This window comes from Chrysochloris asiatica, unplaced genomic scaffold (assembly GCF_000296735.1).
Source record: "Chrysochloris asiatica unplaced genomic scaffold, ChrAsi1.0 scaffold00028, whole genome shotgun sequence".
Taxonomy (NCBI): Eukaryota; Metazoa; Chordata; class Mammalia; order Afrosoricida; family Chrysochloridae; genus Chrysochloris; species Chrysochloris asiatica.
Window position 1 is genome coordinate 15929261 of NW_006408546.1, and position 14738 is coordinate 15943998.

At 43.0% G+C, this 14738-nt stretch overlaps 1 protein-coding gene across 1 annotated transcript in view; it reads left to right on the forward strand.

Moving 5' to 3' along the window:
- The window catches only part of MRAS (muscle RAS oncogene homolog), a 70002-nt gene that overhangs the window by 22680 nt on the left and 32584 nt on the right, over positions 1-14738 (forward strand). Inside the window, exon 2 of the mRNA XM_006846614.1 lies at positions 11045-11255. Coding sequence (XP_006846677.1) covers positions 11063-11255 — 193 coding nt within the window. The 5' untranslated portion in view covers positions 11045-11062. The remainder of the gene's footprint in view (positions 1-11044; positions 11256-14738) is intronic.

Here is a 14738-nt window from a genome sequence, read left to right on the forward strand (position 1 = left end):
TCTCCATTGAAAAGCTAGCCAATGAAAACCCTATGGATCACAAACTAATATTGCCCATTCCAGTATTGGAAGATGAACTCCTTATACTAGAAGGCACTCAAGATACACAGCGGTAGCAGCAGTGGACTTGAGCACACCATTAATAGCAAAGATGGTACAAGACCGGGCAGCATTTTGTTCTCTTGTACATGGGGTCACATGAGTCAGAGATAGTAACCAACAACAACAGAGTTTACTAAAGAAAACTGGTGGAGCTACCCCCAATGTCTTGAGTTCTGCCCATGGTGCAGGAAGGCCTCTAAGTAGGATGTTTCAAAGAATCCCAGAGGGTAGTGACTTAGATCTGGATGGCAAGCAAGTTTCTTCTCTGGGACCAGTCAATGGGTTCTGGTTGCCTTGGTGCTGTGTTGAAAAGGAATCTAAGACTGAGCAAGGAAGCAGACCTAGATTGATTAGTGATGTCTGCTGTGGATGTGGAAATGAGAAGGGTGCATACTCACCCATGCTGATGATCTTTATAGCCTGAAATAACTTGTAGGGTTAGGTGGCTGGTCACGTCTCAGTAACGGAGTGAACTTGAATGCTCTGGTAGCTTCCTATAGGAATTGAGTGGCACAGTGACAATGCTGGGCTTGGCTTAGCAAAGGTGTGAGATACAGGGTTTGAACAAAATCTTGGGGAAGGGAGAATGAAGTCTTAAGAGATGCCAAGTGGCCTCGACCCCTGGCATGCAGCACACCATTTATGTACAGCCTACAGATCAGCAGCCCTGGGAAAGCTGCCCATTTCTGGGAATTGTGCAGAAGGAAAGGGTAGCTCCTGGAATGTAGAGCCATTTCCTCCACATGGGCTGGGTCATTCCCCCCAGTGTGTCCTCATCCCCTGAGCTGGGCACACCCAGACACCACAAAGATGAGATTAGCTTCCCAGTCAGCTCAATGTCATGCAAATCCACTCATTCTCCCAAGAGCTCCATTAATAGTGAATGCACCCTCCCTCTTCCAGCCATATCGACATAGAAAACTTACAATTAGACTGATGGAGTGAGGGGAAATACTCAAAATAATAAATATAGAAATGGGATAGCAAAACACAGTGAAAACGAAGCTTCCAATGGTTCTTTGGGAGAGGGTCTGAGTTGGCCATTGCTCCAGCCCCTGAGTATCTGAGCTACTAACTGAACGATTCATGGGTTGAGTCTATCAAGAGACACCTCAGAAGAAAGGTCTGGGAATTTACCTCCAAAAAATCAGCCACTGAAAACCCTATGGAACACAATTCTGACATACATGGGGTTACATGAAGTCAGAATTAAGTCAGTGACAAATGGCTTGGGGTTTTTTGATTGTAGTCAGGGCCAGCGAAGCAGCCATTAGAGACTGAAGAATGCCCTGTGAGTTAAAAAATCAAGGTGACATTTAAAGCAAAGCTTTGTGTTGCTGCAAAATGAATAACCAAAAAAAAAAAAAAAAGAATAATCAAAAGGTTTCTAGGCAGTGTGGCATGGCACTTCCAAGCATGAACTCTAGGGTCTGGCTGATCCGTAAACCGATGCCCACTAAATAGTGAATATGGTTACTTCCATGTGGCTCCTCCTGGCACCATTTGTTCTGGCTAGGAGTATAACTTGGCTTTGGAAGAGGTGTCAGGTGGGGGTGGAGTGCATGGAGAGGTCAGGGAGTCCCTGGACCCCTTGACAGCATCAGCAGCTAAAGCCATTTCTTTCACATGTGCAGCTCACTTAGAACAATAGGCACCATGTATGTTCTGATCTATTCATTTGAGAAACAAGAAATGTTGTACTTGGAGAGAAGAGGGAAGATTTGGTGTGCTGTATAAGACCTCTTCAAAGTGTTACAAAGATACCAGTTTGAAGACTAAGGTGTGCCTGACCCAAACCATGGTATCTTTAGTAGCTACATAATTCATGTGAAAGCTGGACTATGAATAAGGAAGACCATACAAGAACTGATGCATTTGAGTTATGAGTTATCGTGTTGAAGGAGAATAGTAAAAGTCCATGGACCTTTGTATTGGAGGGGTCTGGTTAAAAGAGATGGGGATAAGATTCTTATGATTCAATAGTGAGTAATTGTTATCTTGACTAATTGCAACTGTCACAATTGTAACGGTAGATGTTTTGTATCAAAAAACAGGGCAGTGGTTAATCTTACAGTCCAGAAACACAGGACCCTAGGACCATCAAGGGAGAAGAGCACAAGTGGAATGCTGGACCTTATCCAGAGAAGCAGCAAAACCAGAGATGGAGGCAGAGATGGGGACATGGAGAGGAGTGGCTGAGGACTCTAGATTCATGGGAAGAGAGGAACTAGGAAATAGTGGCCAGGAGGCAGACTTGCAGAATATGCCCTTTGGTGATGTAAATTATTATATATGCCTGAGTGTTTAAAAGAAAAAAAAAAAAAGGAGCTAAAGTGAATAGAGAGAAATACTGTTAACTGATGGTACATGGAGGGGATTGTAGTCATTGTAATGAAGCAAATTATATGATTTGTTGAATGTAAAACTGATGATCTGCCCTGTAAACTTTCACTCAATCCACAATAAAAACGTAAAGAAGAAAAAAAACATGTCCATGGACTTCTGGAGGAACAAAGAAATCAGTGTTGGCAAAAGTGCAGCCAGACGTTCCTTAGGAGCCAGGATGGCCAGACTTCGTTTCTCATACTTCGAACATGTTATCAGGATGGACCAGTCCCTGACGAAGGACATGATGCTTGGTAAAGTGGAGGTTCAGAAAAAAAGAGGAAGACCCCCAAGGAGATAAATTGACACAGTGGCAGCGGCAATAGGCTGAAATGTAACAATTGTGAGAATGGTGTAGGCCGGGGCAGTGTTTCATTCTGTTTGTTGTGCATAGGTTCGCTACAAGTTGAAGCCAGCTTGCCAGCACCTGCCAACAACAATAACTATTGGGCACTGATCTGGGCCTGGTGCTGTCCTCGCATTTATCTAGTAACCAGTTGCTGTGGAGCCAACTCCAATTAATGGTGACGTGTGTGTGTGTCAGAGTCGAACTCTGCCCTGTAAGATTTTCAGTGGCTGAGTCTTTGGAAATCTTCCTTCTAAGGCATCTCTGGGTGTACACAAGCTTCCAGCTCTTCAGTTAGTTAACCATTTGCACTGTTCAGGAACTCTAAGGCACTTACCTCTATTGCTAAGTTGGGTCCTCCCATGGGGATCCATCCCTAGGTGGCACAGTCTGCACTTGACTACGGAGCTGTAGACTAAGCACTGGTTTGCCAGCAGCTCAAATCTACCAGCGGCTTTTCGTAAACCCTATACAGGGTTGCTATGGAGTAGGAACCGACTTAACGGCACTTAACAACAACTAACGTGAAGGTTGGCAGTTCTAATACATTCAACAGCACCAGTGAAAAAAGTTTGATGATCTGCTTCATAAAGATCACAGCCACAAAAACCCTACGGAACCCAGTTCTACTGGTAACGCATGGGGTTGCCACGAGTAGGAGTCAGCTTAATGGCAGCAAATTGACCTGTTTTTGATTTGGCAGCCTGTATGGGTGTTCTTAAATAGAGCTGTGGATGAAGCAGAAAAGTGCTTCAAATACCAGAACCTGAGGCACTGCAGGATAATGTGCTAGATCGCAAAGTCGGTTTGAACCACAAGGTCGGTGGTTCAAGCCCACCAGCCACTCCTTGGAAACTCTATACAGGGTTGCTATGGGTCGGAACCGACTCAATGGCACTTAACAATAACAACAACAATAAAAACCTGGTTGGAAGGAGACCAGGGGAGCAACTCCCTTTTATTTCAGTGTAAATAAGCCCTTGTTTGCTGGTGGACTCCATTTTTCCCCCCACTGGACCCTTGCCCATCCCTTCTCGATGAGCCTGGTTTATTTTGTAGATGGGAAAATTGAAGTTGAAAACCTTGCCCCAGGTTATGCAGTAGTCTGTATCCAAAACCTGGATGGAACTTGGCTACCTGGCTGCAGAGTCCAGTTTGTTTCTGGCCCCCAGGCTGCCTCACTGAGAACTACTGGGGCCTGGTATGAGATTGTCCTCAGGAGATCTGGGACTCACTGGCCATCCTTTGAAAATTGCTGGGTGAAATGGTTATTCAGGGTCATCATCAGCCCCCCTCCCAGCTCCCCCCACCTCCCAAAGGCTTTGTCTGCTTCTTTGAGAAGAACAGCATCATCCCTCTGCTTCTTGGCACAGGGAGGGATAGGCGGATGGAAGAATGCATTGGGGAATATCAAGTAGTCAGTTACTGAAGATCCTGTGCTTGGACCCTGTCTGGCTCTGTGAGAAGCAAGGGAATGAGCAGACTTGGCTCTTGTCATCTCAGAGCTTAGGATATGCTTGGAGAGGCTAGTCAAGCATTCAGTAAACCATTTCAAACCATGCAAGATGGTGCTAACTGAGAGGAAAAAACAAAGGGAGCAAAAGATGGACAGCACTCAAAAGCATAGAGTCCTGTGTAGTTGGTTCTGACCTCTCAGTCAGGGAAGGACAACAGCCCCAACCCCTTGTGGAAGCGTTGCCCCTTAGCCCTTTCCACGTTTATGGCAGTTCTGTGGCTAGTGGGTTATCTGCTTGTCATTCACAAACGCCAGTGTTGAGTCTCTGGTTCAGTTTAAAGACGGCTAAGGTTTGCTCTTAAAGACAACAAGGTTTGCACATGCATGTTATTAAAAATGGTTTGCTGAGGAAGCGACATTGCCTTTTAGAAAGAAGTTTCCAGTGTGCACGATGGTTTGCTGCGCAGCCTGTGGATTGTGAGCAGTTTTGGGAGTGGTGGTTGCCACGGGAACCAATGCTGAGGAAGCGATATTGCCTTTTAGAAAGAAGTTTCCAGTGTGCACGGTGGTTGCTGCGCAGCCTGTGGACTGTGAGCAGCTTTGGGAGTGGTGGTTGCCACGGGAACTAGTGCGCAGGCGCCTACTCCGCCAAGTGGCGCTGTTCCAAAAGTTGGTTTCTGAGTGGAGGGGCTACTGGAACCTCGGAGCCATTTCCCATGGAAACAGTGTTCTAAATGATGGGTGACGTTCCCACACAGTCCTATTTAATTTCTCTGTAATGGAATACTGGGGCTCCTCATTGGGGGAGGGCGGTGAGGCTGGGAATCGTGAGTCTTAAAGCAGAACTCGTGAGTGTGTGTCTTCGTGTGAGTCTGTTCTTCCCGGAACAGAAAGAAAACAATTCTCTGAATTGGGCAAGGAATTCCGATGGCAGCTTGAGTTAGGCACTGGGCTGCTAACTCAAGGTCAGCGAATCTCAAATGGATCAATTGCTCTGTGGGAGACAAATTGGGCTGTCAGCTCCCCCCAAAATTGGAAGTCTCTCGGAAACCCTAACGAGCAGTTCCACTCTGCCTTGTAGGGTCATTGTGAGTCAGAATCGGCTGGATGGTTGTGGATTTCTGAATTGGACACATTTCATACTTTTTTTTTTTTTCCATCTTTAAAGTGATCCTGAAAAATATGATTCTCCAAACCCATTTTACTAATAAGAAATCGAGGCTCTGAAAAGTACCTTCCCAAGTAATTCAATTTGTCAGTAAGAGTATCTATCTGGCACAGAAAATTGTTGGGGAAACTTAAAGGAGAATCTCGGGTCTCAAAAAAAGCTATCACCTGAAAAGAACCTATCTGTGACCCTAAAAAGGTGAAGAACCAAAGGTCTAGAATGATCTTTAAGGAGCAAGCATTCTAAGCAGAGCTTTGAACTAGTTCTTCCAGGTTCACTTCATTAGGGCCAAAGACGTGAAACATCAGTGTTCCACGTCCCATTCATATAATAAGCATCTGCTCTGTGCCAGTCTGCGGCAGACTCTGGGGGTACAGAGATGGACAAGAAATAATCCTTGCCCTTGTGTGGAGCAAATATGTAGATTCCAGGTGATGTAGTGGCCCCTGCACCAGAAACTGCAGGGCTTGAAGCATGAGATGAAGATGGTGCTCACCAATCTTGACCCATGAAGAGTGTGTGTTCCAGCGGTGTTTAGAGGACACAGTGTGACCACAGAGCCCTCTGGAGAACACAAAGCAGGTCAAGATAGAGTGTGAGGGGTCACAGCATGGATATGACTGCAGAGGTCAGTGGTGGCAGCCAGGGTCAGTCTTTGAATGGCCAGTGAATAAAATTTGACCCATTGGCAATAGGCACGCAATACTAGTGATGTGTCACCAGTATAGACCCAGTCTGATTATTGTGTTTACTGTGTGGTCTAACCTGTTTGATTGAGTCCAAGTTGGAATGGAAGCCTAATTCAGCTCCTGTGATCTCTTGGGGGGCTCAGCCTGGGTGCAGGGTACTATAAAGTGAGGGGCTAACTGACCATTTCCTGTCAGCTGCCTTGGCAAGCAGAGGGCATTTTTTAGCAAGTTCCCAGGTGATTCTGCTGTATGTGATCTGAGCCTGGAACTGAAGGTTTGGTTCATATCTTGTATCATATTTACTAGTGTACATCTTATTTTGTTTTATTTTTAACAGAAAATCATGAGAAACAATTTTCTTCCCCATGCTTCATGTAAGTGCCCATGGAGAATGGAAGCTTTAAAAACAGCCTCTTTTGGATAGGGAAAGAAGGAGGACTGGAAGCCAGAATCACAGGGAGGAAGTGGGCTAAGTGATGATACGTATATGGAGGGAGTTTCAGTCACTGAGGTGGAACCAAGTGTATGAGTCGTTAAATGTAAAACTGATGATCTGCTCTGTAAACCTTCACTCTATTCACAATAAAGTTGTTTTTTAAAAAGCCAGTTTTTTTGTTTTTTTTCATAGTCAGCACAGTTCACCCCCACCCTAAGCCAACACAGTGGATATATAAGGGACAGTGAAGCCAGGTCCCAGGAGGCAAAGGAGAGAAGGAGCTGGTTCTTACCACCTCTTCTTCCCTAGTCTGCCTTATTCTAAGTCCCCTCAAATCCCTTTGGACCATCATCTCTGCCATGTATTCAGTCTGATAAGAGTTCAGTTTATGTTCATCTTTGTAGGGAGATTTGAGAGCCAGATGTTGGAGCTGCAGTAGGCATTGTTGGTCTTTCTATCATGTACCAAATGAGAGGGAAATGCATGGCGTCAAGTGGCTTGAACATCTGATTTTGTTGAGAACATTTTAATATTGTTAAATTTTTCCAGTATACAAGTATAATACATACTTATTGTAGAAAATTGAAAAATTGTGAAAATGTTCCCTGAAATATCTCTTAAGAGACAATCACCTGGCCAAATCTGTATGTGTGAATGGATATCTAGATACATAATACATAGGTTTGTTGTTGTTAAGTGCTGTCAAGTTGGTTCCGACTCATAGTGACCCTGTATAGGGTTTCCAAGGAGCGAATGGTGAGCTTGAAGTGCCAACTTCATGGTTCAAACCAACCTTGCAGTCCAGTGCATTACCTCACAGCACCATACCAGGACTCACAGGTAGGTAACTTCATATACCTGAAATAATATGTGTTTAATAATTTGTAGCCTATTGTTGGTTTTGTTTTTTTTTTTTAAATAATAGTATAGTGATTTGTTAGCTTTTTTAATGACTGCATAGTACTGCATCATATGGGTAAACTCTTTTCTGCCCAACATTTAAGTTACTTCTATTTTGACCCATTCTTACCATCTCTGTACACTTGCCTGATTATCTCCATGGAATAAATCCTCACTTGCAGTAGAGCTACAAAAGAGGGTATTTGCATTTTAAATCTTGATATTTTTACCCTAGGGCATTCTCCCCTCCAGTGTAGACAGATTGATTCTCTCCCCCACTGCGTGTAAAAGTGCCTACTTCCCCACACTGAGGGGAAATGCTAACATCAACAGTAGGCTTCAACATCAGTGAATTCTCAACGTCAACATCAATAAATTTGCAGAGGATTTTGCAATGGCTTTGGTATCACCAGACAAATCAACATGACCATATAACTCAAATTTGTGCATAACACCCTTTCTGTTGAAATTGAATTAGAATTGAAGACTCATTTGGATCTGAAAATAACTAACCTATTGCCATTGAGTTGACTCCAGCTCATAGCGACCCAATAGGATAGAATAGAATTGCCCCTACAGGATTTCTGAAATGCTAACTGAAGGACCTTGTGCCTTATCAACAGAATGGCATTGTAACTACCCCCAATTGACACTGAATGGTCTGGCTTGAGCTTCAGATCTCCCTATTTCCCGGGAAGCTTGGGTCTCCATACCCCTGCCCAAATCTCCATTACCTCCCCACCCCCATTGTAAATTCGCCAGAACTGTACTCAGACCACAGGACCTTTAAATACCCCAGTCTGAAAGAGAACAGATGGGCTCTTGGTCTCCTTTGATGAGGTAAGAGTACCCCCTCCCAGGTCTACTCTCAATAAACCTGCCTTCTGTTGAAGCCAAGACTCTCTCCTTCGTCTCTTTATTCCTTTTATTTACATTTTGGCGCCCAACTTGGGGCCCGGGAGAGTAAGCCAAAGCAGTAGTCTGCGGAAGCTAGATAGGTGAATTCTTAGACGTGAGATTATCTTTTAATTCCGAGACATCTCAGAGTTGTGAGCAAATCAAGTCCAGTTGAGGAGGCTTGACCGGGGTTACTCTCTGGTAGCGACTCTAACCACCCACCATGGGCTGATTTCTCCCTAGTCATTCTCACAAGGAAGGTAAGTTGGTCTCCGAAAGTTTTCTCGAAGGTTCCTAGAGAACACCTCCTCCAGACCCCAGACATAAGGCCTCAGCAGGCCTTCCTTATATGTCTCAGGGACCTGCCATTTGAACAATACAGGGGATGCTCTGGTTGTTGTTCTGGCTCTCCCTCCTGTCTCCGGCCTCGATATTTCTCTCCTCAGGACGCCCTGTAGAGAAACATCTTGTGCCCTGGCCATCCCCTCTTACCTCTCCCTTTAATTTTGGGAACCCATATCTCAAAAACAGAAAAAGACACCACATTAAGGGTGTCTCTTGGTCAATTTCAAAAAAAGTTTCATTTAAAACCTTATAGTATGGAATTCTCAGATCTAGAGAAATTCTTCCAATGGAACGGAAAGTGGTCGGAGGTCCTCTTTATCTAAGCCTTTTCTGTCAACTACCATAACTCTCTTAAATGTCTATTTTCTTTACATTTCAAATTTCCCATTCCCACCAGTTAAATTCCACCATGTGGCAAGGCCTCATTCTAATCTCCACCCACTCCCAAACCTATCCTAGCTATTTAGCCACACTTTTCTCTGTTTCTCTTTCTCTCTCCAGCAAACTGCGAGAGATTGCAGATTCAGTCCGGGAGGATTGTGAGGGTCTGACTGGGGCACACCCCAGCAAACTCTCAAAACTCCTGAACTTAGCATCTCTTTCTCCGACTGCCCATATGAGTAGCCTGCTTTTCTCCTCTCTCTTCTCTCTTTCTCTCTCTCCCTCTGCAACTGTCTAAGAGGGATCACAGCCCCTTTCAGGCCAGGGCACCGCTGGTGGTTCTCATAACTCTTGTAAAGTCACTTTCGCCAACTGCTCACTTCCAGGTAGTCTCTTTTCTTTTACATGGTTCCCGCTCTCAGAGGCCATTCTGCCAGATTTTTCCTCATCCAACACCGGTCACAAAGTCCTGGGTCTAGATAAGTCATCCCCGACACTGTCCTGAGGATCCCAGGAGATTCTGCCTTGTCTGTTGATCCTCAGAGGATCACTTGGACTCCCCTGGCAGAGGGCTCAGGAAGCCCATAACCCTCATCAGGCCATCTGGTCCTACAGTTGGACCTTCAGGCAGTCTCCCTTCTCACCTGTGGGAAGGCAGACACCGCCTTTGGCAGTGACTCCTTGACCCACCCAAAACGGGAGCTGGGGCTTTGCAAACCACCCCCTCCCCTCTAGGCTGTCTTCTGAATAACCTAAAGAAATTATATCTAATAGAAATCAATCGGAAAAATAATTAATTGATTTTTGCAATATAGCCTGGTTGCAATTAGTCAGTGGCCAGAAAACAGCACTTTTGACTTACAGATTTTCAGAGACATTGACAACTTCTATAAAGAAATGGCAAAATGGCAGGTTCCCCACTTCCAAGCCTTTTTCTCCCTTCCCTCCTCAGTACCCCCACCCTCCTCTACCCCAACCCCCTGCATCCCCAGATTCCACAAATCAGAATAATCCCCCGGGCCAGTAACAAGGTCAAAAAATGATCCCTAACCCTTTTTCCTCTCAGAGAAGTTGCCAGCTATGAGGGCCCCACCCTTATCCATGTCCCTTTTTCCTCTCTGATTTCTCTCAAATTGAGACTAGATTAGGATCTTTCAGCAAAATTTAGAAAAGAATTTCTCTGTCTTTCACAGACTTTCTCCCTGACCTGGTAGGATGTCTATACCATCCTCAATAACACACTAAAGAAAGAAGAGAAAGATTTAATCTGGAGGGCAGCAGAAGCATATGCTGATGATATGCATGACCAAGCCCCTCCCCACTACCCTGTAGTACAGGAAGCAGTATCCCAAACTGATCCAAGGTGGGATTATCAGACTCCAGAAGAAGGGCCCACCAAGCTAGAATATAAGATCTCCTGCTTAACAGTAACTCTTTTCCTTACGGTAACTCTTTTCAGAAGTAAAACGTCTCATCTTGTTCCCTCAGAGCGGCTGGTATGTTTGAACTAATGACCTTGTGTCTAGCAGCCCAGTGCTTAAGTTACAGCTAATCTAGCCCTTTCATCTGATAGATAAGCACTGTTCTTCTGACCACACTACCTCCTCCCATCCCTTTTTTAAGAGCCCTGAAATTTCCCTGTCTCATGCACACACATCGTGTCTTCCCCCCTCCCAAATCCCGCTGAAGTTCTTTCTTTTCTCCTGTACAGAGATAGATCAAGTTGTTTGGTCCCTTGGCTCAGCATCTGCTGTCATGCTACCCAGAAACATTCTTCCAGGGGATGGTTTTACTTTTCTCTGATCAGCAGTTTAGATTATAGAGAACCAAATAGTTCTTCATGTGATGCCACTGCCCCATACACAGCCCCAGCACAGCACCAGTGCTTAACATCTGTTCTGTCAGCTTCTCCCTCATCGGACATGTCTTGCCTCCCCAGGTCTGACCTACCAGAAAGATGGCAACCAGCGCTGTCCCCAGTGACAACCTCCCCACGTACAAGCTGGTGGTGGTGGGCGATGGAGGTGTGGGCAAGAGCGCCCTCACCATCCAGTTTTTCCAGAAGATCTTTGTGCCTGACTACGACCCCACCATCGAAGACTCCTACCTGAAGCATACAGAGATTGACAATCAATGGGCCATCTTGGACGGTGAGACCTGGGTGGCAGCCCTGCATGGGGGTGGCATGTAGAGGGGGAAGGTTGGAGACTGCTGAAGGCTTCATCAGGACACAGTGGTTTCCTTCATGTTGCTATTATGGGACAGTTGGAACAAGGCATTCACGGTTTGTAGGGTGGATTCTGAACAGGGAAGGCCTTCTTAGGGGGCTTAAAAAGCTTCATGGACACCGAAATTTGTGTACTCAATTACAGAGGCAAGGCTAGACTTCTGCCAACTCAATGATGACATGTTTGTTTTTTCTTGCTGATCAGAAGCTCTGATTAACTATTACAGATGTCTTTAGCTAATAAAAAAAAAAAAAAGGGAAGGGGGACAAATAATTTCTTAATAAGCATAGTTTATTTAGCAGTTGTTCTTTGGAGGGAAAAAGCATCTTTTATCTGACACTGTTTCTAGTTTAGTCTAGATTAGCGGTTCTCAAAGTGTGGTAACCAGGCAAGAGGATCAGCATCAACAGGTAACTTATTAGAAATGCACATTCACAGGCCCCTCCTAATTCTGAGGATAGGGCCCAGCTTTCTGTGTTTTAACAAGCCCCACAGGTGATGCACAGTGATTTTGTAGGATTAGTGCTGGGCTGCAAACCGCAAAGTAAGCAGTTTGAGCCCACTAACCGCTCTGTAGGAGAAAGATTAGGCTTTCCAATCCTACAAAGATTTCAGACCTCAGAAACTATACAGGATCTCTCTGAATCGAAACTGACTGGATAGCACTTAACAACAAAAGTTGTTATAGTGCCATCAACTTCAGGTTACTGTATTTATTACTTTAGATTCTTACAGATTACTTTATCCGCTTGAGTCTCTTAATAATCCATTAATCATACAATGTCAGTCTAGTGAAAACTAAGTGAAAACCCGTTGGATACAAGTTCTGTTATCGGTGACTTGCAAATATTTTCTCGGCTTGCTTTTTTAAAAATGTTTTATTGTGAGTTAAGTGAAGGCTTACAGACAAGATGATTGGTTTTATATTTAACAAATTATACACTTCGTTTCATCTTAATGACTGCTGTTGTCTTGCTCTCTCCCTGTGATTACTCATGTACACATATCCTCTTTCAAATTATATATTTGTGGGATATGCAAATACATATATATCCCACTATTCTTCTCATACCCAGTTAGCTTGTGTTTCTGTATTAGATGTATTAGAGCTCCTAAATTTGTCCCTATCTTTTCATTGATGATCTTCATAGTTCTAGGTTTTATATGTAGGTCTTTAATCTACATTGTTTGTTTTTATATATGTTGTGAGATATGGGACTTGTTTCATTATTATGCAAATGGAGTTCCAGTTTTGCCTGTACCATTTGTTGAAGAGACTGTCTCTTCCCCATTTAATGCATTCTGGCCCCTTGTCAAAGGTCAGTTGACTGTATGTGGATGGATTTATTCCTGCGTTCTCAATTTTGTTCCATTGACCTATGCATCTTTTGTTGCACCAGTACCAGGCTATTTTGACTGCTGTGACTGTGTAGAAATTTTGAGATCAGGGAGTGAGAGACTTCCAACACTGTTGTTTATCTTAAGCTGTACTTTGCTTATTCAAGGTCTCTTTCCATATAGTTTGTAATCCTTTTTTCCATCTCTTTAAAGAATGATGTTGGAATCTGAATTGGGATTGAGTTATAATTATAGATTGCTTTGGGTGGTGTTGACATTTCACAATGTTAGGTCTTCCTATCTATGATCATGGTATATTCTTCCATTATTGTAAATCACTTTTGGTTTCTTGCGGTAGTGTTTTGTAGATTTCTTTGTATAGGTCTTTTATTTCTCTGGTTAGATTTATTCCTAAGTATTTCATCTTTTGGCTGGCTATTATAAATGGCATTATTTTCCTAATTTTCTTTTCAGAGCTGTCCTCATTAGTGTATAGGAATTTGATTGATTTTTGTATATTGATCTTGTACCTTGCCACTTTGCTGAATCTTTCAATGAGTTATAATAATTTTTTTTCTGAGCCTTTGATTTTCTATGTATAGGATCATATCATCTGCAAATAAAAACATTTTTACTTATTCTTTGCCAATTTGGATGCCTTTAATTTCCTTTCTTGCCATATAGCTCTGGCTATTGGCTTGCATTTTAATTTTCTTAACAGTGTGTCTTTCAGAGAAGACATTTTAAATTTCTATGCAGTTCAGTTTATTGATTTATTATATTACTGATCATGATTTTATTATATTGATCTTTGCCTAATCCAAGGTCACAAAGATTTTCTCCTGCATTTTCTTCTAGTTTAATGATTTTAGGTTTTACATTTAGGATTTTCATCCACCCTGAGTTGTATTTTTGTATATGGCATTGAAAGACAGTTCTTCTTCTTTTTTTTACATCTTTTTTTTACATCATCCAATTGTTCCAGCACTGTTTGTTGAAAAGACTGTCCTTTTCCCCCAGTGAATTAATATTGGACCTTTGGTGAAAATTGGTTGTCCATACAGGCATGTTCTATTTCTAGACAATTTATTCTGTTCCATTGGTCCATTAGATACCAATACCACATTATCTTGATAACTGCAACTTTTTAAGTTTTAAAGATAATGTTAAGTTTTCAACATTGTTCTTTTTCAAAGTTGCCTTGGCTCATCTAGGCCTTTTATATTTCCATATGAATTTTAAAGTCAGTTTGTTGATTTCTACAAAAAAACTCCCCTGGGATTTTGATTGAGATTATGAGTTCATTTTAGGAACAATTGACGTTGTAACAACTGTGGAGACTTGCAACCATTGAACATGGTATTTAGCTGTTTGTGTAGGTTTTCCACCACTCATCTGTCAATGTGTTATACTGTGGCAGAGTGTGTGTTGCTTTCATGCTAGAAGCTATGCCACTGGTATTTTAAATACCAGCAGGATCACCCATGGTAGATAGGTTTCAGCAGAGTTTACAGACTAAGGAGAAGAGGTAAACCACTTCTGAATGGTTAGCCATTGAAAACCCTATGAATAGCAACAGAACATTGTCTGCTAGGGTGCCAGAGAATGAGTCCCTCAGTTTGGAAGATGAGATGGAGATTGCATGATAGAATTTTGCAAGAACAATAACATCTTCATTGCAAATACCTTCTTTCAACAACAGAAATGGTGACTATACATGTGGATTTCACCAGATGGAACACACTGGAAATAAATCAACTACATCTACGGGAAGAGACAATGGACAAGCTCAATATCACCAGCCAAAATAAAACTAGGGTCAACTGTGGAACAGACCATCAGTTGGTCTTATGCAGGCTGAAGCTGAAGAAAATTAAAACAAGTCCACAAGAACCAAAATTAAAACATTGAGTATATTCCACTTGAATTTAGAAACCGTCTCAAAGACAGATTTGATGCATTAGACACTAACTGAAGATCAGAGGAATTGTGGGATGACATGAGAACATCATACATAAAGAAAGCAAAAAGTCAGGAGAGAAAAGACTAAAATGGATGTATTTATTA